Source organism: Haliotis rufescens, unplaced genomic scaffold (genome assembly GCF_023055435.1).
Source record: "Haliotis rufescens isolate VD_foot unplaced genomic scaffold, xgHalRufe1.0.p SCAF_4, whole genome shotgun sequence".
Taxonomy (NCBI): domain Eukaryota; kingdom Metazoa; phylum Mollusca; class Gastropoda; order Lepetellida; family Haliotidae; genus Haliotis; species Haliotis rufescens.
In genome coordinates this window covers 24,371,468-24,399,164 of record NW_025964112.1, presented here as the reverse complement: position 1 = coordinate 24,399,164, position 27,697 = coordinate 24,371,468, and the positions used below count along the sequence as shown (strand labels likewise).

General features: G+C 39.9%; 1 protein-coding gene across 2 annotated transcripts; it reads left to right on the top strand.

Annotated features, from left to right (window-relative positions):
* The first annotated feature begins 161 nt into the window (after window positions 1-161).
* LOC124123559 (phosphonoacetaldehyde hydrolase-like) lies at window positions 162-27,496 on the top strand. Of its 2 annotated transcripts, none has more exons than XM_046486750.2 (2): window positions 162-303; window positions 25,118-27,496. In XM_046486750.2, exon 2 carries the CDS (start codon window positions 25,123-25,125, stop codon window positions 25,963-25,965), a length of 843 nt encoding a protein of 280 aa, XP_046342706.1. In that variant the 5' UTR covers window positions 162-303; window positions 25,118-25,122; the 3' UTR covers window positions 25,966-27,496. The 2 variants fall into 2 exon arrangements, with proteins under 2 accessions (XP_046342706.1, XP_046342707.1); XM_046486751.2 differs by lacking the exon at window positions 162-303 and adding an exon at window positions 11,548-11,646.
* Window positions 27,497-27,697: the final 201 nt, after the last annotated feature.

Here is a 27,697-nt window from a genome sequence, read left to right as displayed (position 1 = left end):
CCTCGGCATCCAGCGGGTTAACAACAGTGATTTATAAGTCACAATTGTAGAAAGGGAAAACTGTTTTACAGGGGCAGATTTGAGTTGCGATATCGATATATACACACAGCTGCAATGGGCTTTTTATCTCCCAGAACAGTGTCCTGGAAACAGGGAACTGATTGTTCAAATACAACCCATTTTGCGTTTGCGAGTAGGTGAAGGACACAGCTGAGAGCGACTGACCCTGTAAACACACCAGGTGTCCTTGTTGACTGCACTCACGCTGGACAGCTGATTCGTTAGCCTTGGTCTTCTCACAAGGTGTGTAGTACTCTTCATGTTTATGTTGTTTATGCAACGACGTGTGAGCATTTGTTAACGTACTGAGTAGGTTCTGTCCCACACTTTGTGAAGCTTAATAATTCGGACATCACATGTTGTATCAAAGACTTGTCTATGGCGCACGGTACTATGACATTATGTATATCATGCACACGGTCAGATGTAATGCTGAGAAACTTCATGGAAAGTGCTGTTTTCATCTGTGTCATCAGGAATAGTGTTTGTACGAGTGGTTGATAATCAGCTAGGGATTCAGCAACTGATGTTCTCAAAAGATCTTCTTCTTGATCTACTGTAGTGGCCAGAGCATACTATGTTTCCAGAACTACAGATAAGCGGCGTGCCTCAAATACCCCCACCCCCCAAAAAGAAAATATTCAAAACCCAATTACTTTCAATTAACTTGCGAACAGAAACGCATGAAAAACTCAAATGTATAAAACATGTACAGTCCGCGTAAATATCTAATGAAGCTTTTTCAGCATGCGTACAAAGGAGCTAATTTCCGAAACGCATTTGCGAGCTCATTTACTTTCAGAGTCAAGCCTATACATGTAAAACAGTTATATACATCTTAAACATTATTAACCCCCGCCACGAAGTGGAAGGGGGATATAGGAATGGGTGCCGTCCGTCCATCTTTCCGTCCGTCACATTTCGTTTCCGGAGTAGAACACAAAAAACATGAGATATCTTAACCAATCTTGCCACATAGATAGGTCTAGCAGTGAACTGGTGCCTTTCGATAGTTTGGGATTTTTGAGAATTTTTTTTTTTTACCATGGCAACGACTTTGATTAAGACTGAAAATGGCGGTAGACCTTGTTTCCTGAGCAGATCTTGAAAACCGGCACATAGATAGGTCTAGTGGTGAACTCGTGCCTTTTGATAGTTTGGGAATTTTTAAAAAATTATTTTTCGAGTTATCATGGCAACGACTTTGACTGAAAATGGCGGTAGACCTCGTTTCCGGAGCAGATCTTGATAACCCAACAATATTTCTTCACCAAACTTGGAACATAATGTCATCCCGCAGTATTGAATACTTTTCCTTTCTTGTTGGCAAGTTCTGCATTGCTTGTGTGTATGTTCCTGTAAAAGTGTCATGGACACGGTTGTCGCATTCACTTACTAACTTCATGCAGAAACTTCAGGATCTCTCCAAGCAGTATGAATGTGAACATGTCCTACTTACTGGGGATTTCAACTGTGATCTGAGTGAAAAACTGAACCTTGAAGATTTCTTTAATGTGCAGAAAATGACTCAACTTATTCACTCTCCAAGTCACTGTCTTGGAGCTACACTGGACTTGTTGTTTACTGATCATGCCAGTGCTGTAGCATTCCAGACTCCAGTCTACTACTCAGTTAATGGAGTTAATCAAGCATGGATCCGTACTTTATCTTTCTTAGCTTGCAATTGTGTAAACTGTAACATACACATTTCTTAGCAGCCCTTTCCAAAACATCCTTCTGTATAGTTACCAAATTTGAAAAGTGTCTAAGAACATTTTGGATGACATTCAGTCATGTCCAAGAAAATGAGGAGGCTATACTTAAAGTTTTACGACAGCACACTTAGTTTTTTAAACCAACCAGTACATGGACATTTTAGGGATATCTTATTCTATGAATACCCCTTTTTTCTCAAACTCAAAGCCTTTTTCTGCAGATATTTTTAGAATCTTAGTGAATTGATCTGTAGTGATTGTAATATTTGAATATGTATGACAATCTATTTTATACGTCAGTAGTAGGTCATAATGACCTTCTTTCAATGTGAAAAGTAAGCTATTATTTCATTGTTACTTTTAATTCTACCTTGGGATGACATATTTCCTCCATTCTGGTTGTAAGGATAACATCCTGATCGGTGGAATACCTGGAATGAAGTTGATCTGATCGGTCGAAGAACGCTTGAGTGCATTCCATCCCAATTGATTAAATCAGTGTATTTACCCAGGCATGGTAGCTGATTAGTTGACCACTATTTTTGCATTCTTAGCTATATATTCAATTGATCGGGATGACACCATTTGAGTGACTTGGTTGATGCATGTCATCTGATCTCAGTTGCGTAGATAGATGCTCATGAGGTCAAGCACTAGATTGTCTTCTCCAGACTCAATCACTTTCAGACCGCTGTCATATGCAGTGTTTGAAATAATTTTAAGACACAACGAGACCCATAAATGTTGCCTGCCCATCTTCAAAAAGTTACCTGCCGGCATTCAGACATAAACATTGAAAATTTGCGAAAATAAGAGACAAATCATGTCTTGATTCAGTTGAAATAATGCAAACATTTACTGTATGAACTTCGGAGCTTGTGATATCATTCATATAATGTTTGGCCCTCACTCTATGACGGTTCTTACTCTTACAAAGTGAAAGTCAATTCTTATAAAAAAAATTATTGCTATTTTATACCTCAAGGGGTGTAGACCTAGATCCCTAAGTGTGACTCCATGTTTTCTATGACAGCCATAAAAAAACCAGCTGTGTCTTGGAATAAAATAGTTCCCCCAGAAAGAGAAGTGACATGAGCATATGTATGCTCAACTAGTTTTACAGGAACATCTGTTGTAGTTTGTTTACAAGAAATGTATTCAAATAATATCATCATTGGGTGAGAAAGGTCTGTTATGAACTACCTCAGTAAGTCAGTCACAATGACAGAGTGTCGTAATACATTTACATCGAGTACAAGTCGTCAAAATGGCCGACATGAGAAACATGATGGGAGAGATTTCCGAAGTTGATAATGAACCCTCAGGCAATCATGTGAATCATGTGAATGTGGTTTGGCAGTGGCCTAGCACTATATAATCATCATTAGTAATTGTGTGTAATTGTGTGGTGATGCTGTACACATAATTGTGTGTTGTTGTATATGTAATTGTATGGTGATGCTGTATATGTAATTGTATCGTGATGTTGTACAGGTAAATGTGTGGTGATGTTGTACAGGTAATTGTGTGGTGATGTTGTACAGGTAATTGTGTGGTGATGTTGTACAGGTAATTGTGTGGTGATGTTGTACAGGTAATTGGTTGGTGATGTTGTACATGTAATTGTGTGGTGATGTTGTACATGTTATTGTATGGTGATGTTGTACACATATTTGTGTGGTGATGTATATGTAATTGTGTGGTTATGTTGTACACATAATTGTGTGGTGATGTTGTACACATAATTGGGTTGTGATGTTGTACACGTTATTGTGTGGTGATGAAAGGGATATAGAAATGGGTGCTATCTGTCTACCTTTTGTAAGGGGATATAGAAATGGGTGCTGTTTGTCTACCTGTTGTAAGGGGATATAGAAATGGGTGCTCTTGGTCTACCTGTTGTAAGGGGATATAGAAATGGGTGCTGTCTGTCTACCTGTTGTAAGGGGATATAGAAATGGGTGCTGTTTGTCTACCTGTTGTAAGGGGATATAGAAATGGGTGCTGTTTGTCTACCTGTTGTAAGGGGGATATAGAAATGGGTGCTGTCTGTCTACCTGTTGTAAGGGGATATAGAAATGGGTGCTGTCTGTCTACCTGTTGTAAGGGGATATAGAAATGGGTGCTGTCGGTCTACTTGTTGTAAGGGGATATAGACATGGGTGCTGTCTGTCTACCTTTTGTAAGGGGATATAGAAATGGGTGCTGTCTGTCTACCTGTTGTAAGGGGATATAGAAATGGGTGCTGTCTGTCAACCTGTTGTAAGGGGATATAGAAATGGGTGCTGTCGGTCTACTTGTTGTAAGGGGATATAGAAATGGGTGCTGTCTGTCTACCTTTTGTAAGGGGATATAGAAATGGGTGCTGTCTGTCAACCTGTTGTAAGGGGATATAGAAATGGGTGCTGTTTGTCTACCTTTTGTAAGGGGATATAGAAATGGGTGCTGTTTGTCTACCTGTTGAAAGTGGATATAGAAATGGGTGCTGTTTGTCTACCTGTTGAAAGGGGATATAGAAATGGGTGCTGTCTGTCTACCTGTTGTAAGGGGATATAGAAATGGGTGCTGTCTGTCTACCTGTTGTAAGGGGATATAGAAATGGGTGCTGTCTGTCTACCTGTTGTAAGGGGATATAGAAATGGGTGCTGTCTGTCAACCTGTTGTAAGGGGATATAGAAATGGGTGCTGTCGGTCTACTTGTTGTAAGGGGATATAGAAATGGGTGCTGTCTGTCTACCTGTTGTAAGGGGATATAGAAATGGGTGCTCTTGGTCTACCTGTTTTAAGGGGATATAGAAATGGGTGCTCTCGGTCTACCTGTTGTAAGGGGATATAGAAATGGGTGCTGTTTGTCTACCTGTTGTAAGGGGGATATAGAAATGGGTGCTGTCTGTCAACCTGTTGTAAGGGGATATAGAAATGGGTGCTGTCGGTCTACTTGTTGTAAGGGGATATAGAAATGGGTGCTGTCTGTCTACCTTTTGTAAGGGGATATAGAAATGGGTGCTGTTTGTCTACCTGTTGTAAGGGGATATAGAAATGGGTGCTGTTTGTCTACCTGTTGTAAGGGGGATATAGAAATGGGTGCTGTTTGTCTACCTGTTGTAAGGGGATATAGAAATGGGTGCTGTCGGTCTACTTGTTGTAAGGGGATATAGAAATGGGTGCTGTCTGTCTACCTGTTGTAAGGGGATATAGAAATGGGTGCTGTCTGTCTACCTGTTGTAAGGGGATATAGAAATGGGTGCTGTTTGTCTACCTGTTGTAAGGGGGATATAGAAATGGGTGCTGTCTGTCTACCTGTTGTAAGGGGATATAGAAATGGGTGCTGTCTGTCTACCTGTTGTAAGGGGATATAGAAATGGGTGCTGTGTGTCTGTCTACCTGTTGTAAGGGGATATAGAAATGGGTGCTGTCGGTCTACCTGTTGTAAGGGGATATAGAAATGGGTGCTCTTGGTCTACCTGTTGGAAGGGGATATAGAAATGGGTGCTGTCGGTCTACCTGTTGGAAGGGGATATAGAAATGGGTGCTCTTGGTCTACCTGTTGTAAGGGGATATAGAAATGGGAGCTATGTGTCCGTCTGCCTGTTGTAAGGGGATATAGAAATGGGTGCTGTTTGTCTACCTGTTGGAAGGGGATATAGGAATGGGTGCTGTCTGTCTACTTGTTGTAAGGGGATATTGAAATGGGAGCTGTGTGTCTGTCTGCCTGTTGTAAGGGGATATAGGAATGGGTGCTGTCTGTTCGTCTGCCTGCCACTTTTTGTTTCTGGAGCATAACTCAGAAACCGTTTAATATTTTCTGATGACATTTTGCATATGTATAAAACTGTAACACATGTTGAACTGGTGCCTTTTGATTATTGGGTATTTTCTTCCTTGGGAGGAAACTGTGTATCTTTACTCGTAAGCTAAAGATAGAGAAAGAGATACTTGCTTATCTGAGAGATACTTATCAAGACTAAGTTTTGGCGCCATAAACACTACTTTTTTCATGATTACGTTGCTAACTAAGACAGTTTAGGCCCTTACACCATGCTTTTCGACATTAACTTCATATCATTCACTACTATGTGAACAAACAAAATGCTGTTGTGCTCCATGGTGAAAACGCTGTTTTCTTCTGTAAAATACAATTGTATCCTATGCCATAGTTTCTTTCAGGAAGTAATGTCTCTATCTCCATTCTGTTATGATCAACATCATCTGCTGCCATAGTCTCCTTCAGGAAGTAATGTCTCTATCTCCATTCTGTTATGATGACACCGACTGCTGCCATAGTCTCCTTCAGGAAGTAATGTCTCTATCTCCATTCTGTTATGATGACACCGACTGCTGCCATAGTCTCCTTCAGGAAGTAATGTCTCTATCTCCATTCTGTTATGATGACACCGACTGCTGCCATAGTCTCCTTCAGGAAGTAATGTCTCTATCTCCATTCTGTTATGATCAACATCAACTGCTGCCATAGTCTCCTTCAGGAAGTAATGTCTCTATCTCCATTCTGTTATGATCAACATCAACTGCTGCCATAGTTTCCTTCAGGAAGTAATGTCTCTATCTCCATTCTGTTATGATCAACATCAACTGCTGCCATAGTCTCCTTCAGGAAGTAATGTCTCTATCTCCATTCTGTTATGATCAACATCAACTGCTGCCATAGTCTCCTTCAGGAAGTATTGTCTCTATCTCCATTCTGTTATGATGACACCATCTGCTGCCTTAGTCTCCTTCAGGAAGTAATGTCTCTATCTCCATTCTGTTATGATGACACCGACTGCTGCCTTAGTCTCCTTCAGGAAGTAATGTCTCTATCTCCATTCTGTTATGATCAACATCAACTGCTGCCATAGTCTCCTTCAGGAAGTATTGTCTCTATCTCCATTCTGTTATGATGACACCATCTGCTGCCTTAGTCTCCTTCAGGAAGTAATGTCTCTATCTCCATTCTGTTATGATGACACCGACTGCTGCCTTAGTCTCCTTCAGGAAGTAATGTCTCTATCTCCATTCTGTTATGATGACACCGACTGCTGCCATAGTTTCCTTCAGGAAGTAATGTCTCTATCTCCATTCTGTTATGATCAACATCAACTGCTGCCATAGTCTCCTTCAGGAAGTATTGTCTCTATCTCCATTCTGTTATGATGACACCGACTGCTGCCATAGTTTCCTTCAGGAAGTAATGTCTCTATCTCCATTCTGTTATGATGACACCAACTGCTGCCATAGTCTCCTTCAGGAAGTAATGTCTCTATCTCCATTCTGTTATGATCAACATCAACTGCTGCCATAGTCTCCTTCAGGAAGTAATGTCTCTATCTCCATTCTGTTATGATGACACCAACTGCTGCCATAGTCTCCTTCAGGAAGTAATGTCTCTATCTCCATTCTGTTATGATCAACATCAACTGCTGCCATAGTCTCCTTCAGGAAGTAATGTCTCTATCTCCATTCTGTTATGATGACACCAACTGCTGCCATAGTCTCCTTCAGGAAGTAATGTCTCTATCTCCATTCTGTTATGATCAACATCAACTGCTGCCATAGTTTCCTTCAGGAAGTAATGTCTCTATCTCCATTCTGTTATGATGACACCAACTGCTGCCATAGTCTCCTTCAGGAAGTAATGTCTCTATCTCCATTCTGTTATGATCAACATCAACTGCTGCCATAGTCTCCTTCAGGAAGTAATGTCTCTATCTCCATTCTGTTATGATGACACCGACTGCTGCCATAGTCTCCTTCAGGAAGTAATGTCTCTATCTCCATTCTGTTATGATCAACATCAACTGCTGCCATAGTCTCCTTCAGGAAGTATTGTCTCTATCTCCATTCTGTTATGATGACACCGACTGCTGCCATAGTCTCCTTCAGGAAGTAATGTCTCTATCTCCATTCTGTTATGATCAACATCAACTGCTGCCATAGTCTCCTTCAGGAAGTATTGTCTCTATCTCCATTCTGTTATGATCAACATCAACTGCTGCCATAGTCTCCTTCAGGAAGTATTGTCTCTATCTCCATTCTGTTATGATGACACCGACTGCTGCCATAGTCTCCTTCAGGAAGTAATGTCTCTATCTCCATTCTGTTATGATGACATCAACTGCTGCCATAGTCTCCTTCAGGAAGTAATGTCTCTATCTCCATTCTGTTATGATCAACACCAACTGCTGCCATAGTCTCCTTCAGGAAGTAATGTCTCTGTCTCCATTCTGTTATGATGACACCGACTGCTGCCATAGTCTCCTTCAGGAAGTAATGTCTCTATCTCCATTCTGTTATGATCAACACCAACTGCTGCCATAGTCTCCTTCAGGAAGTAATGTCTCTATCTCCATTCTGTTCTGATGACACCGACTGCTGCCTTAGTCTCCTTCAGGAAGTAATGTCTCTATCTCCATTCTGTTATGATGACACCGACTGCTGCCATAGTTTCCTTCAGGAAGTAATGTCTCTATCTCCATTCTGTTATGATCAACATCAACTGCTGCCATAGTCTCCTTCAGGAAGTATTGTCTCTATCTCCATTCTGTTATGATGACACCGACTGCTGCCATAGTCTCCTTCAGGAAGTATTGTCTCTATCTCCATTCTGTTATGATCAACATCAACTGCTGCCATAGTCTCCTTCAGGAAGTATTGTCTCTATCTCCATTCTGTTATGATGACACCGACTGCTGCCATAGTCTCCTTCAGGAAGTATTGTCTCTATCTCCATTCTGTTATGATCAACACCAACTGCTGCCATAGTCTCCTTCAGGAAGTATTGTCTCTATCTCCATTCTGTTATGATGACACCGACTGCTGCCATAGTCTCCTTCAGGAAGTAATGTCTCTATCTCCATTCTGTTATGATGACACCAACTGCTCCCATAGTTTCCTTCAGGAAGTAATGTCTCTATCTCCATTCTGTTATGATGACATCAACTGCTGCCATAGTCTCCTTCAGGAAGTAATGTCTCTATCTCCATTCTGTTATGATCAACATCAACTGCTGCCATAGTCTCCTTCAGGAAGTAATGTCTCTATCTCCATTCTGTTATGATGACACCATCTGCTGCCATAGTTTCCTTCAGGAAGTAATGTCTCTATCTCCATTCTGTTATGATGACACCGACTGCTGCCATAGTCTCCTTCAGGAAGTAATGTCTCTATCTCCATTCTGTTATGATGACACCATCTGCTGCCTTAGTCTCCTTCAGGAAGTATTGTCTCTATCTCCATTCTGTTATGATCAACATCAACTGCTGCCATAGTCTCCTTCAGGAAGTATTGTCTCTATCTCCATTCTGTTATGATCAACATCAACTGCTGCCATAGTTTCCTTCAGGAAGTAATGTCTCTATCTCCATTCTGTTATGATGACACCAACTGCTGCCATAGTCTCCTTCAGGAAGTAATGTCTCTATCTCCATTCTGTTATGATGACATCAACTGCTGCCATAGTCTCCTTCAGGAAGTATTGTCTCTATCTCCATTCTGTTATGATCAACATCAACTGCTGCCATAGTTTCCTTCAGGAAGTAATGTCTCTATCTCCATTCTGTTATGATGACACCAACTGCTGCCATAGTCTCCTTCAGGATGTAATGTCTTTATCTCCATTCTTTTATGATGACATCAACTGCTGCCATAGTCTCCTTCAGGAAGTAATGTCTCTATCTCCATTCTGTTATGATCAACATCAACTGCTGCCATAGTCTCCTTCAGGAAGTAATGTCTCTATCTCCATTCTGTTATGATGACACCGACTGCTGCCATAGTCTCCTTCAGGAAGTAATGTCTCTATCTCCATTCTGTTATGATGACACCATCTGCTGCCATAGTTTCCTTCAGGAAGTAATGTCTCTATCTCCATTCTGTTATGATGACACCGACTGCTGCCATAGTCTCCTTCAGGAAGTAATGTCTCTATCTCCATTCTGTTATGATGACACCATCTGCTGCCATAGTTTCCTTCAGGAAGTAATGTCTCTATCTCCATTCTGTTATGATGACACCATCTGCTGCCATAGTTTCCTTCAGGAAGTAATGTCTCTATCTCCATTCTGTTATGATGACACCAACTGCTGCCATAGTCTCCTTCAGGAAGTAATGTCTCTGTCTCCATTCTGTTATGATGACACCATCTGCTGCCTTAGTCTCCTTCAGGAAGTATTGTCTCTATCTCCATTCTGTTATGATCAACATCAACTGCTGCCATAGTCTCCTTCAGGAAGTATTGTCTCTATCTCCATTCTGTTATGATGACACCATCTGCTGCCTTAGTCTCCTTCAGGAAGTAATGTCTCTATCTCCATTCTGTTATGATGACACCATCTGCTGCCTTAGTCTCCTTCAGGAAGTAATGTCTCTATCTCCATTCTGTTATGATGACACCGACTGCTGCCATAGTTTCCTTCAGGAAGTAATGTCTCTGTCTCCATTCTGTTATGATCAACATCAACTGCTGCCATAGTCTCCTTCAGGAAGTATTGTCTCTATCTCCATTCTGTTATGATGACATCAACTGCTGCCATAGTCTCCTTCAGGAAGTAATGTCTCTATCTCCATTCTGTTATGATCAACATCAACTGCTGCCATAGTCTCCTTCAGGAAGTATTGTCTCTATCTCCATTCTGTTATGATCAACATCAACTGCTGCCATAGTTTCTTTCAGGAAGTAATGTCTCTATCTCCATTCTGTTATGATCAACATCAACTGCTGCCATAGTCTCCTTCAGGAAGTAATGTCTCTATCTCCATTCTGTTATGATCAACATCATCTGCTGCCATAGTCTCCTTCAGGAAGTAATGTCTCTATCTCCATTCTGTTATGATGACACCGACTGCTGCCATAGTTTCCTTCAGGAAGTAATGTCTCTATCTCCATTCTGTTATGATCAACATCAACTGCTGCCATAGTCTCCTTCAGGAAGTAATGTCTCTATCTCCATTCTGTTATGATGACACCGACTGCTGCCATAGTCTCCTTCAGGAAGTAATGTCTCTATCTCCATTCTGTTATGATCAACATCAACTGCTGCCATAGTCTCATTCAGGAAGTAATGTCTCTATCTCCATTCTGTTATGATCAACATCAACTGCTGCCATAGTCTCCTTCAGGAAGTAATGTCTCTATCTCCATTCTGTTATGATGACACCAACTGCTGCCATAGTTTCCTTCAGGAAGTAATGTCTCTATCTCCATTCTGTTATGATCAACATCAACTGCTGCCATAGTCTCCTTCAGGAAGTATTGTCTCTATCTCCATTCTGTTATGATGACATCAACTGCTGCCATAGTCTCCTTCAGGAAGTAATGTCTCTATCTCCATTCTGTTATGATGACACCAACTGCTGCCATAGTCTCCTTCAGGAAGTAATGTCTCTATCTCCATTCTGTTATGATCAACATCAACTGCTGCCATAGTCTCCTTCAGGAAGTATTGTCTCTATTTTATTGACTCTTATTATTTGCAGACCAATGTCATATAGCGGGAATATTGCTGAGAGTGGTGTGAAACAACGAACAAACAAACAAAACATTTCCTCAATCAGGTCAAAGTTTGCGAAAGGTCATTCTGACGGGACCTGTAATGGAATGGCCCCAACACTAAGATCTGATTTGAATGAGATTGTCAGTGCAACTAGATCTGACATTTAGTCTGCACTTTGTTGTGATTGCTGTTTGTGAAACAAGTGCCAGTGGTGACACTGAACTCCTCGTAGTCCTGTAAGCAAAGTGTGCCAGGATAGATTAGGCTGAACTCTGAGCTTGTCCTCCATCTTGGTACATCTTGAGATAAGCTTTGATAACCTGTTTGTTACAACGCTAGCTTGCCAGCCTTGTTTCTGGTCAGTATCAACTGTGAGCCATAAGGTAAAGCAAACTATTTTGACATTGTTACATTTACCTGGAAGAGAGTACCTCAATGATTACTATAGATTGTTATTATTAGCTATCTGGAATTTGCTGGCTGTACATTGTCTGCCTGTCACCAACTTTTTATCATTCAACATCTGCTCTGCAAGTATAAGGTCTACGAGTTTTGAAACATTGCATGGATCATTTTTCGAGTTTCCGTGTCAACGACTTTGACTTAGACTGAAAATGGCGGTAGACCTTCTTTCCTGAGCAGATCTTGAAAAAAGTACCATATTGTCGCATTCACTTACTAACTTCATGCAGAAACTTCAGGATCTCTCCAAGCAGCATGAATGTGAACATGTCCTACTTACTGGGGATTTCAACTGTGATCTGAGTGAAAAACTGAACCTTGAAGATTTCTTTAATGTGCAGAAAATGACTCAACTTATTCACTCTCCAACTCACTGTCTAGGAGCTACACTGGACTTGTTGTTTACTGATCATGCCAGTGCTGTAGCATTCCAGACTCCAGTCTACTACTCAGTTAATGGAGTTAATCAAGCATGGATCCGTACTTTATCTTTCTTAGCTTGCAATTGTGTAAACTGTAACATACACATTTCTTAGCAGCCCTTTCCAAAACATCCTTCTGTATAGTTACCAAATTTGAAAAATGTTCCAGGGACATTTTGGTTGGTTGGTTGGTTTGTTGTTTAACGCCGCACTCAGCAATATTACAGCTATATGACGGCGGTCTGTAAATAATCAGTCTGGACCAGACAATCCAGTGATTAATATCATGAGCATCGATCACACAATTGAGATCGATGACATGTATCAACCAAGTCAGTGAGTCTGACCACCCAATCCAGTTAGTTACAAAAGCATAGTCACCTTTTACGGCAAGCATGGGTTGCTGAAGACCTATTCTACCCCGGAATATTCACGGGTCTGGGACATTTTGGATGACATTCAGTCATGTCCAAGAAAATGAACTGATCTGAAACCCTGAAACAACACCACCACCCAATTACATGTACAACATCACCATACAATTACGTGTACAACATCACCACCCAATTACCTGTACAACATCACCATACAATTACGTGTACAACATCACCACACAATTACCTGTAAAACATCACCACACAATTACCTGTACAACATCACCACACAATTACATATACATCACCACACAAATATGTGAGCAACATCACCACACAATTACCTGTAAAACATCACCACACAAATACCTGTACAACATCACCACACAATCATGTGTCCAACATCACCACACAATTATGTGTCCAACATCACCACCCAATTACATGTACAACATCACCATACAATTGCATGTACAACATCACCATACAATTACATGTACAACTTCATCACATAATTACATGTACAACATCATCACATAATTACATGTACAACATCATCACATAATTACATGTACAACAGCACCACACAATTACCTGTACAACATCACCACACATTTACATGTACAACATCACCACACAATTACGTGTACAACATCACCACACAATAACGTGTACAACATCACCACACAATTACCTGTACAACATCACCACACAATTACCTGTACAACATCACCACACAATTACCTGTACAACATCACCACACATTTACATGTACAACATCACCACACAATTACATATACATCACCACACAAATATGTGAACAACATCACCATACAATTACCAGCTCAATCACCTAGATATTACTTGACCATGTTGGTGTATTCATACAGGACCACCTCAAGGACACGTATTAATCACCTAGATATTACTTGACCATGTTGATGTATTCATACAGGACCAGCTCAAGTACACGTATTAATCACCTAGATATTACTTGACCATGTTGATGTATTCATACAGGACCAGCTTTAGCACACGTATTAATCACCTAGATATTACTTGACCATGTTGATGTATTCATACAGGACCAGCTCAAGTACACGTATTAATCACCTAGATATTACTTGACCATGTTGATGTATTCATACAGGACCAGCTCAAGGACACGTATTAATCACCTAGATATTACTTGACCATGTTGATGTATTCATACAGGACCAGCTCTAGCACACGTATTAATCACCTGGATATTACTTGACCATGTTGGTGTATTCATACAGGACCAGCTCAAGCACACGTATTAATCACCTAGATATTACTTGACCATGTTGATGTATTCATACAGGACCAGCTCAAGCACACGTATTAATCACCTAGATATTACTTGACCATGTTGATGTATTCATACAGGACCAGCTCAAGCACACGTATTAATCACCTAGATATTACTTGACCATGTTGATGTATTCATACAGGACCACCTCAAGGACACATATTAATCACCTAGATATTACTTGACCATGTTGATGTATTCATACAGGACCAGCTCAAGTACACGTATTAATCACCTAGATATTACTTGACCATGTTGATGTATTCATACAGGACCAGCTCAAGTACACATATTAATCACCTAGATATTACTTGACCATGTTGATGTATTCATACAGGACCAGCTCAAGTACACGTATTAATCACCTAGATATTACTTGGCCATGTTGATGTATTCATACAGGACCAGCTCAAGTACACGTATTAATCACCTAGATATTACTTGACCATGTTGATGTATTCATACAGGACCAGCTCAAGCACACGTATTAATCACCTAGATATTACTTGACCATGTTGATGTATTCATACAGGACCAGCTCTAGCACACGTATTAATCACCTAGATATTACTTGACCATGTTGATGTATTCATACAGGACCAGCTCAAGAACACGTATTAATCACCTAGATATTACTTGACCATGTTGATGTATTCATACAGGACCAGCTCAAGCACACGTATTAATCACCTAGATATTACTTGACCATGTTGTTGTATTCATACAGGACCAGCTCAAGCACACGTATTAATCACCTAGATATTACTTGACCATGTTGATGTATTCATACAGGACCAGCTCAAGCACACGTATTAATCACCTAGATATTACTTGACCATGTTGATGTATTCATACAGGACCAGCTCAAGTACACGTATTAATCACCTAGATATTACTTGACCATGTTGATGTATTCATACAGGACCAGCTCAAGGACACGTATTAATCACCTAGATATTACTTGACCATATTGATGTATTCATACAGGACCAGCTCAAGCACACGTATTAATCACCTAGATATTACTTGACCATGTTGATGTATTCATACAGGACCAGCTCAAGCACACGTATTAATCACCTAGATATTACTTGACCATGTTGATGTATTCATACAGGACCAGCTCAAGGACACGTATTAATCACCTAGATATTACTTGACCATGTTGATGTATTCATACAGGACCAGCTCAAGCACACGTATTAATCACCTAGATATTACTTGACCATGTTGATGTATTCATACAGGACCAGCTCAAGTACACGTATTAATCACCTAGATATTACTTGGCCATGTTAATGTATTCATACAGGACCAGCTCAAGGACACGTATTAATCACCTAGATATTACTTGACCATGTTGATGTATTCATACAGGACCAGCTCAAGCACACGTATTAATCACCTAGATATTACTTGACCATGTTGATGTATTCATACAGGACCAGCTCTAGCACACGTATTAATCACCTAGATATTACTTGACCATGTTGATGTATTCATACAGGACCAGCTCAAGGACACGTATTAATCACCTAGATATTACTTGACCATGTTGATGTATTCATACAGGACCAGCTCAAGCACACATATTAATCACCTAGATATTACTTGACCATGTTGATGTATTCATACAGGACCAGCTCAAGCACACGTATTAATCACCTAGATATTACTTGACCATGTTGATGTATTCATACAGGACCAGCTCAAGCACACGTATTAATCACCTAGATATGACTTGACCATATTGATGTATTCATACAGGACCAGCTCAAGCACACGTTTTAATCACCTAGATATTACTTGACCATGTTGATGTATTCATACAGGACCAGCTCAAGGACACGTATTAATCACCTAGATATTACTTGACCATGTTGATGTATTCATACAGGACCAGCTCAAGGACACGTATTAATCACCTAGATATTACTTGACCATGTTGATGTATTCATACAGGACCAGCTCAAGTACACGTATTAATCACCAAGATATTACTTGACCATGTTGTTGTATTCATACAGGACCAGCTCAAGCACACGTATTAATCACCTAGATATTACTTGACCATGTTGATGTATTCATACAGGACCAGCTCAAGCACACGTATTAATCTCCTAGATATTACTTGACCATGTTGATGTATTCATACAGGACCAGCTCTAGCACACGTATTAATCACCTAGATATTACTTGACCATGTTGATGTATTCATACAGGACCAGCTCAAGGACACGTATTAATCACCTAGATATTACTTGACCATGTTGATGTATTCATACAGGACCAGCTCAAGCACACGTATTAATCACCTAGATATTACTTGACCATGTTGATGTATTCATACAGGACCACCTCAAGTACACGTATTAATCACCTAGATATTACTTGACCATGTTGATGTATTCATACAGGACCAGCTCAAGCACATGTATTAATCACCTAGATATTACTTGACCATGTTGATGTATTCATACAGGACCAGCTCAAGCACACGTATTAATCACCTAGATATTACTTGACCATGTTGATGTATTCATACAGGACCAGCTCAAGGACATGTATTAATCACCTAGATATTACTTGACCATGTTGATGTATTCATACAGGACCAGCTCAAGCACACGTACTAATTACCTAGATATTGCTTGACCATGTTGATGTATTCATACAGGACCAGCTCTAGTACACGTTTTAATCACCTAGATATTACTTGACCATGTTGATGTATTCATACAGGACCAGCTCAAGGACACGTATTAATCACCTAGATTACTTGACCATGTTGGTGTATTCATACAGGACCACCTCAAGGACATGTATTAATCACCTAGATATTACTTGACCATGTTGATGTATTCATACAGGACCAGCTCAAGTACATGTATTAATCACCTAGATATTACTTGACCATGTTGATGTATTCATACAGGACCAGCTCAAGGACACGTATTAATCACCTAGATATTACTTGACCATGTTGATGTATTCATACAGGACCAGCTCAAGTACACGTATTAATCACCTAGATATTACTTGACCATGTTGATGTATTCATACAGGACCAGCTCAAATACACGTATTAATCACCTAGATATTACTTGACCATGTTGATGTATTCATACAGGACCAGCTCAAGGACACGTATTAATCACCTAGATATTACTTGACCATGTTGATGTATCCATACAGGACCAGCTCAAGCACACGTATTAATCACCTAGATATTACTTGACCATGTTGATGTATTCATACAGGACCAGCTCTAGCACACGTATTAATCACCTAGATATTACTTGACCATGTTGATGTATTCATACAGGACCAGCTCAAGGACACGTATTAATCACCTAGATATTACTTGACCATGTTGATGTATTCATACAGAACCAGCTCAAGCACACGTATTAATCACCTAGATATTACTTGACCATGTTGATGTATTCATACAGGACCAGCTCAAGCACACGTATTAATCACCTAGATATTACTTGACCATGTTGGTGTATTCATACAGGACCACCTCAAGGACACGTATTAATCACCTAGATATTACTTGACCATGTTGATGTATTCATACAGGACCAGCTAAAGCACACGTATTAATCACCTAGATATTACTTGACCATGTTGGTATGAATACATCAACATGGTCAAGTAATATCTAGGTGATTAATACGTGTACTTGAGGTGGTCCTGTATGAATACATCAACATGGTCAAGTAATATCTAGGTGATTAATACGTGTCCTTGAGGTGGTCCTGTATGAATACACCAACATGGTCAAGTAATCTAGGTGATTAATACGTGTCCTTGAGCTGGTCCTGTATGAATACATCAACATGGTCAAGTAATATCTAGGTGATTAATACATGTGCTTGAGCTGGTCCTGTATGAATACATGAACATGGTCAAGTAAAATCTAGGTGATTAATACGTGTGCTTGAGCTGGTCCTGTATGAATACATCAACATGGTCAATTAATATCTAGGTGATTAATACGTGTCCTTGAGCTGGTCCTGTATGAATACATCAACATGGTCAAGTAATATCTAGGTGATTAATACGTGTGCTTGAGCTGGTCCTGTATGAATACATCAACATGGTCAAGTAATATCTAGGTGATTAATACGTGTGCTTGAGCTGGTCCTGTATGAATACATCAACATGGTCAAGTAATATCTAGGTGATTAATACGTGTACTTGAGCTGGTCCTGTATGAATACATCAACATGGTCAAGTAATATCTAGGTGATTAATACGTGTCCTTGAGGTGGTCCTGTATGAATACATCAACATGGTCAAGTAATATCTAGGTGATTAATACGTGTCCTTGAGCTGGTCCTGTATGAATACATCAACATGCTCAAGTAATATCTAGGTGATTAATACGTGTCCTTGAGCTGGTCCTGTATGAATACATCAACATGGTCAAGTAATATCTAGGTGATTAATACGTGTGCTTGAGCTGGTCCTGTATGAATACATCAACATGGTCAAGTAATATCTAGGTGATTAATATGTGTGCTTGAGCTGGTCCTGTATGAATACAACAACATGGTCAAGTAATATCTTGGTGATTAATACGTGTACTTGAGCTGGTCCTGTATGAATACATCAACATGGTCAAGTAATATCTAGGTGATTAATACGTGTCCTTGAGCTGGTCCTGTATCAATACATCAACATGGTCAAGTAATATCTAGGTGATTAATACGTGTCCTTGAGCTGGTCCTGTATGAATACATCAACATGGTCAAGTAATATCTAGGTGATTAATACGTGTGCTTGAGCTGGTCCTGTATGAATACATCAACATGGTCAAGTAATATCTAGGTGATTAATACGTGTGCTTGAGCTGGTCCTGTATGAATACATCAACATGGTCAAGTAATATCTAGGTGATTAATATGTGTCCTTGAGGTGGTCCTGTATGAATACATCAACATGGTCAAGTAATATCTAGGTGATTAATACGTGTGCTTGAGCTGGTCCTGTATGAATACATCAACATGGTCAAGTAATATCTAGGTGATTAATACGTGTGCTTGAGCTGGTCCTGTATGAATACATCAACATGGTCAAGTAATATCTAGGTGATTAATACGTGTGCTTGAGCTGGTCCTGTATGAATACATCAACATGGTCAAGTAATATCTAGGTGATTAATACGTGTACTTGAGCTGGTCCTGTATGAATACATCAACATGGTCAAGTAATATCTAGGTGATTAATACCTGTCCTTGAGGTGGTCCTGTATGAATACATCAACATGGTCAAGTAATATCTAGGTGATTAATACGTGTGCTTGAGCTTGTCCTGTATGAATACATCAACATGGTCAAGTAATATCTAGGTGATTAATACGTGTCCTTGAGCTGGTCCTGTATGAATACATCAATATGGTCAAGTAATATCTAGGTGATTAATACGTGTGCTTGAGCTGGTCCTGTATGAATACATCAACATGGTCAAGTAATATCTAGGTGATTAATACGTGTCCTTGAGCTGGTCCTGTATGAATACATCAACATGGTCAAGTAATATCTAGGTGATTAATACGTGTCCTTGAGCTGGTCCTGTATGAATACATCAACATGGTCAAGTAATATCTAGGTGATTAATACGTGTGCTTGAGCTGGTCCTGTATGAATACATCAACATGGTCAAGTAATATCTAGGTGATTAATACGTGTGCTAGAGCTGGTCCTGTATGAATACATCAACATGGTCAAGTAATATCTAGGTGATTAATACGTGTGCTTGAGCTGGTCCTGTATGAATACATCAACATGGTCAAGTAATATCTAGGTGATTAATACGTGTGCTTGAGTTGGTCCTGTATGAATACATCAACATGGTCAAGTAATATCTAGGTGATTACTACGTGTCCTTGAGCTGGTCCTGTATGAATACATCAACATGGTCAAGTAATATCTAGGTGATTAATACGTGTGCTTGAGCTGGTCCTGTATGAATACATCAACATGGTCAAGTAATATCTAGGTGATTAATACATGTCCTTGAGCTGGTCCTGTATGAATACATCAACATGGTCAAGTAATATCTAGGTGATTAATACGTGTGCTTGAGCTGGTCCTGTATGAATACATCAACATGGTCAAGTAATATGTAGGTGATTAATACCTGTGCTTGAGCTGGTCCTGTATGAATACATCAACATGGTCAAGTAATATCTAGGTGATTAATACGTGTCCATGTTGATGTATTCCTACAGGACCAGTTCTAGCGCACGTTTTAATCACCTAGATATTACTTGACCATGTTGATGTATTCATACAGGACCAGCTCTAGCACACGTATTAATCACCTAGATATTGCTTGACCATGTTGATGTATTCATACAGGACCAGCTCAAGGACATGTATTAATCACCTAGATATTACTTGACCATGTTGATGTATTCATACAGGACCAGCTCAAGGACACGTATTAATCACCTAGATATTACTTGACCATGTTGATGTATTCATACAGGACCAGCTCAAGCACACGTATTAGTCACCTAGATATTACTTGACCATGTTGATGTATTCATACAGGACCAGCTCAAGTACACGTATTAATCACCTAGATATTACTTGACCATGTTGATGTATTCATACAGGACCAGCTCAAGGACACGTATTAATCACCTAGATATTACTTGACCATGTTGATGTATTCATACAGGACCAGCTCAAGTACACGTATTAATCACCTAGATATTACTTGACCATGTTGATGTATTCATACAGGACCAGCTCTAGCACACGTATTAATCACCTAGATATTACTTGACCATGTTGGTGTATTCATACAGGACCACCTCAAGGACACGTATTAATCACCTAGATATTACTTGACCATGTTGATGTATTCATACAGGACCAGCTCAAGTACACGTATTAATCACCTATATATTACTTGACCATGTTGATGTATTGATACAGGACCAGCTCAAGGACACGTATTAATCACCTAGATATTACTTGACCATGTTGATGTATTCATACAGGACCAGCTCAAGTACACGTATTAATCACCAAGATATTACTTGACCATGTTGTTGTATTCATACAGGACCAGCTCAAGCACACATATTAATCACCTAGATATTACTTGACCATGTTGATGTATTCATACAGGACCAGCTCAAGCACACGTATTAATCACCTAGATATTACTTGACCATGTTGATGTATTCATACAGGACCAGCTCAAGGACACGTATTAATCACCTAGATATTACTTGACCATGTTGATGTATTCATACAGGACCAGCTCAAGCACACGTTTAATCACCTAGATATTACTTGACCATGTTGATGTATTCATACAGGACCAGCTCAAGCACACGTATTAATCACCTAGATATTGCTTGACCATGTTGATGTATTCATACAGGACCAGCTCAAGTACACGTATTAATCACCTAGATATTACTTGACCATGTTGATGTATTCATACAGGACCAGCTCAAGCACACGTATTAATCACCTAGATATTACTTGACCATGTTGATGTATTCATACAGGACCAGCTCAAGCACACGTATTAATCACCTAGATATTACTTGACCATGTTGATGTATTCATACAGGACCAGCTCAAGCACACGTATTAATCACCTAGATATTACTTGACCATGTTGATGTATTCATACAGGACCAGCTCAAGCACACGTATTAATCACCTAGATATTGCTTGACCATGTTGATGTATTCATACAGGACCAGCTCAAGGACACGTATTAATCACCTAGATATTACTTGACCATGTTGATGTATTCATACAGGACCAGCTCAAGCACACGTATTAATCACCTAGATATTACTTGACCATGTTGATGTATTCATACAGGACCAGCTCAAGCACACGTATTAATCACCTAGATATTACTTGACCATGTTGATGTATTCATACAGGACCAGCTCTAGCACACGTATTAATCACCTAGATATTACTTGACCATGTTGATGTATTCATACAGGACCAGCTCTAGCACACGTATTAATCACCTAGATATTACTTGACCATGTTGATGTATTCATACAGGACCAGCTCAAGCACACGTATTAATCACCTAGATATTACTTGACCATGTTGATGTATTCATACAGGACCAGCTCAAGGACACGTATTAATCACCTAGATATTACTTGACCATGTTGATGTATTCATACAGGACCAGCTCAAGCACACGTATTAATCACCTAGATATTACTTGACCATGTTGATGTATTCATACAGGACCACCTCAAGGACACGTATTAATCACCTAGATATTACTTGACCATGTTGATGTATTCATACAGGACCAGCTCAAGTACACGTATTAATCACCAAGATATTACTTGACCATGTTGATGTATTCATACAGGACCAGCTCTAGCACACGTTTTAATCACCTAGATATTACTTGACCATGTTGATGTATTCATTCAGGACCAGCTCAAGCACACGTATTAATCACCTAGATATTACTTGACCATGTTGATGTATTCATACAGGACCAGCTCAAGGACATGTATTAATCACCTACATATTTCTTGACCATGTTGGTGTTCCTGTTATGAGCAAACACATCCCTGATTAAGGCAAGAGTAATTTTTATCCCCCGCCCAACAAAGTTGGCGGGGGATATAGAAACGGGTTACGTCCGTCATGTTTCGTTTCCGGTGCATAACTCAGAAACTGTTCAATATTTTTTCATGAAACTTTGCAGGTCTGTCAAGTACATGCTGAACTGGTGCCTTTTGCTAATTAGAAATTTTAGAAATTTTTGTTTTTTTTCGTTTCCATGGCAACAAGGTGGACTTTGGTTCCAAACTCTTCTTTTTTTTTACAATTTCCATGACAAGTTCCACCCCGGTTAAAAAAGGTTAGGGTTTGTTTAGATTTAATTATGTCATAAATTCTGCAACAGGGGCGGGGGATATAGCCACGTTAGTGGCAAACTTTAGTTGTTCTATCTGATCGTTTCTATGAACGAAAAGTTACCTAATCACACATATGTACAATGTATAGAATAACATACAATGCACTGCATAAAACACATATTTCACCTTTAGTATTTTGATAAGCTACAGTTAAACCTTGTGTCGAACTTGGATATGTCAAATTCCCGGTTGCCTCAAACTGACCCTGTGGTCCCTGTGAAGTCCTTCTGTGTTCGTCATCATTTATTCATGGATCTGTCGAACTGGATTTGTCAAATTCCTGGTTGCAGGAAAGTCAACTCTGACTCCCAAGTATCCAAATTAAGCATAAAATTTCCATGATGGCTCAAATTGTTTAAACTAAAAAATAATGTCTACACACTTTCAACTTTCAACTCACTTCGCACACAATTGACTGACCTCGCTGCACTTGCCGCAATAACATCAGAGGCAGGATGCTTTCTGACAAGCACACAAGTTGTTTGGTTTTCGAGAGTCATTTGTTGGTTGTCTCAAACTCTGGTTAACTCAAACGTTTTTCAAGGTGCCCGCAAATTCAACACGAGGTTCGACTGGAAAAAAAGATAAGAACCCTTAGAAATTTTCAATTATGTGTAAAAAAGTGCTGAAATGACAAAATGAGCTCGAATATATGAATGTTAACTGTAGGAACAACCCTCTGACATTAAGAAACCACCACCATTGTCAGCTGATGTTAGATTTTGATATTGCTATTTCTGGATACAATGAGTCCCTAGATGACACACTTACTTCAGAGGTTCAGTTGCGAGTAAACCTCCATATGCCTGCATCACAATCTCCACCCTGCGTCTCATCCCTACAGTCCCATGTCAAATCGTCTGAGGGGGCAACTGAAACCAGATGCAATGCTGCTCCCATTTCCTGTATACAACGCCCAAGGATATCCCAAATGTGCTCAATCAGATTCAGATTTGGACTCATGGCAGGCCAAGGCAGAGTTGTCACAGCATTATTCTGGTACATGTAGTAGGCTGTCAACTGCCCAGGAATCATGGAGTCTGGTGTTATCATCCGTGAACTGAGGTCTTATGAGCTACTCCCATTAGGGACAGTTCACCTGATGGTCCTTGGTGTATAGACCATCTTCCTGTGCCTCCAAACCCTCAGTCGTACATCCCTGACATTGGGCAGGAACCCCCATTCATCCTATCAAGCCTGTTCAGCTAAACGCATGCCAAATGGATCCTCTGATGGTAATCTGCCTGTAGGGAGCATGTGATGACTCTCCTGGGTACCATTCCTGCTGCTCTCAAGTGGTTGCTCATGGTTCTGGTGGCCAGGCGTCAATTGGGTAGCCATTGTGCATTCTGGACAGGACTCATTGCAAATGCCTGTCGTCATACAAATTAAAACGGTGCCCTGTCCTCACACTGTGACATGAATGGAGGTCATCCTTCATGGCATTCGTTTGATCTTGTTTTTGATTTTCAAACTGATCAGCTGATTACTGTTTAATGGTAGCCCAGATAGTTTTGGAAGACGACACTGTGGAAGGCATTCTTATTATTTTGCCATCTTTGTGTCCTGGATATCCTCCTTTGTGCAATGTTCACAGGGAATGATATTTGATGCCAGAACATTTTGCATTTTGGAGAACACATGAGTGGCATGCTGTACAAGCATGTCATGGTGAGTTCTGATGTCACCATGAGGCAAAGGATGACACATCCTTATGATGGGACACCATTCTTGTCATAATCTTCCATGCCATTATAGTTGACATTAATGGTGACACATAATAATTCATTATCTCAGGGGGTGCTTAACCTTTTTCAAGGTGTACATTAGTCTTGATGAAGGTAAATGTTTGGTTGCCAATTCCATAAAATGTCTTTTTATGTAGCTGTGGCCTTAGACTACATCCATTAGCTGGTGATACGTTTTTAATGAAATTGTTCTATCATCAAGGTAAATGATAGGGAAAACAAGAAGCTCTGTCATTGCCAAATGGTGTTAAATCAGGACTGGGACATATTAAAGTGAAACTTCTCCATCATTAAACCTTGCTCACAGATAGAAGACCCAGTATATATACATCTAAACCACCTTGTTCAAATTGCTACACTGAAAAACATTACTTTGTTGCAATTATTATTAAAATCAGGAGAGATGCAGAGACTCGTGTCTTTATCATTAATAATTCACTGCTTTTCTTGAATAGGTTGCCTCAGATTGCTGCAGTATTGCTGTTTGGACATTAGAAGTTTTTCACCCATTTACTCCTTTGCAAAGATAAGAATTAACAGGTAACAACACTTATCTTTTTTCTGCTTTCAGGGAATATGAGCCATTTCCGCTACTGTCGGTCCTATGTTGGCCCCGTGAGGGCATGCATCCTAGACTGGAGCGGTACCACTGCTGACAAGTACGTCTTGGCACCAGCAGTAAGCTTTATTGAAGTCTTCAAGAAATTCAAAGTACCCATCTCAATGGAGGAATCACGGGAGCCAATGGGTTTGCGGAAAGATCTCCATATTAAGGCCATCACCAAGATGCCCTCAGTCCAGTCTCGATGGAGGAAGGTTTATGGTAGAGATCCAACGGACAAGGATGTGGATGATATGTTCCAAACCTTTGTACCCATTCAGCTGGATGTGCTTCGCCAATACGGCCAACTGATCCCAGGGACAAAGGACTCGGTGGATGAACTCCGAAAAGATTTTGGGTGCAAGATCGGTGTCACGACAGGTTTTCTGCGATCTATGGTCGATATCCTCCTTGAAGAAGCTAAGAAACAAGGCTATGTTCCTGATGCCACAGTTGCAGGGGATGAGGTAGTCAACGGTGCACGTCCCAAGCCATTCATGGTTTATCGAAACCTCGACCTTCTGGACATCCATCCTATCCAGTCGGTGGTTAAAGTTGACGATACAATATCAGGGATAGGGGAGGCTCTGGAAGCAGGATGTTGGGGAGTGGGCCTGGCTCGGTACAGCAACTACATGAATGTGGATAGCCTTGAGCAAGAGGCTGAGCTCTCGGATGAGGACATCCAAGACAGATTGCAGAAAACAAGAGACATTCTGAGGAAAGCCGGCGCTCATTATGTTGTTGATAGTATTGTTGATCTACCTGATGTTGTGAAGGATATCAATGCTAGACTGGCAGCAGGAGAGTCGCCTTGAGTTCTTCCTTTGGGTCGACAACCTTGTCTTTACATCCACAATGGTGGAGTCAAATCTACAGATGTAATGATGAGTTATCAGATTGTGATTGACTGATGAATGTTGAATGTTCATGTATGAGGCATGGGTAACTGGTTTAGTGGATGATTATTTGTAACAGAGATATCCAAAGATGTTAAAATTATGAAGAATGATGATTATTATTATTGTTTTGTAAATCTTTTCAATAGTATGAGAGTATCTCTTATGTTAGTAGGTGCCAATTATTATTATTATTATTATTATTATTATTACTATTTTTATATTTATAATAATAATAATAATGTCTTCTTTTGAGCATTGAACTTTTAATCCTTCTTATTCAGGTGATATTTGGAAGGAATACTCAGTGACAATTAGAACCAGAAACTGAAACACCAAGAAACTTCTATGTGGGGAGGAAAGTTGGTTGTCCTATTTGTGGTCATTGTGACTACTTCACAGATGTGTACACACTACATTCCTCCATCACCGATGACTACATTGGACACACTTCTGGTGTATTGGTGAAGGATGTCTAATTTTAGTCAGCTCATGAAATGAGGCTGTGTGTAACCTACAGGAGTGAAATGAGCTCTACTCCATGCATGAACTGACCACTGCCTGGCACTAAGGCTTTGTGTAGAACATGATGTCAAGTGAAAACATTGCTGTTTGTGAGATGTAGTCCGAGTGCTCATTGGTCTGTGCATTTGCTGGTTTAGCTCTAACTAAACAAGGTCTTTGCAGGATTTGTTATTAATAGGTACTACACAGCCATGTGGCCATAAATTATGTAGTCATTGGGGATAATATAACTTTGTGTGTGCAAACCTGTACAGAATTGACCATGTATTTTGTTTGTCTGGAATATTTCAAACTCTTGCTCATGGAAGTTTGTTCCATATATATACATGAATGGAGATAAAGAGATATAAGATAAAGACTGGATCTCTGTTACAGTACACCACAGCATTATTACAGATAAAGAGTAGTTCTCTGTCACAAGACAATGTCTTTCAACAGTATTGATGCAGGTATAAACAGTGTTCATTGTATATCTTGACTTATGTTTGTAATCTATTCTATTAATTTTATTCAAAATTTCAGTCAATATTATTACCATTAATTTTTGTGAAAGGGTGTGATTGGCAGATCGCACCAACTCACTATTATTAACAGCAACCACGATCAGATCCCAGCAACTGGAACATTGAAATAAACCTTAGTTGTCAAACAATGGCTACATACATATGATTAGCAATCTCATTAAAATCATATCTCAGTTCTTGCTGCCGCTAAACAAAGATCTGAGGACATCCCATTATGGGTCACATCAGGACGACCTTTCGCAAACTTTGACCGACGACTGAAATTATGTCAGCCAAGTCGACATCAGCCAATTAGAAAGCAGCTTTCTCGAGCTTTACGGCACTCGTTTCAACCTAGCGAATTCCATTTCTGTCTACGCTTGAAAAATATTTTGACACAGTTCTCGATTAATATTTTGAAAAACTGGACAAAGGAACATTCTGGAATGTCTAATATATGGTTGAGAGTTTATGGCAGTGCTTCCTACAGAGTGTATGGCAGTGCTTCCTACGTACTGTGCAACGCGTCCTCCGTTCAAATGTTTATCCGAGAGATAGACGATAATTTTGACGGAATCAGTCGTACGGGCCGTAATTGTCGTTCGGAATACCCCGTATTTATG

Bases quoted from the DNA above. Each gene is read 5' to 3' on its own strand.
- LOC124123559 (XM_046486750.2), top strand. From the start codon at position 25,123: ATGAGCCATTTCCGCTACTGTCGGTCCTATGTTGGCCCCGTGAGGGCA.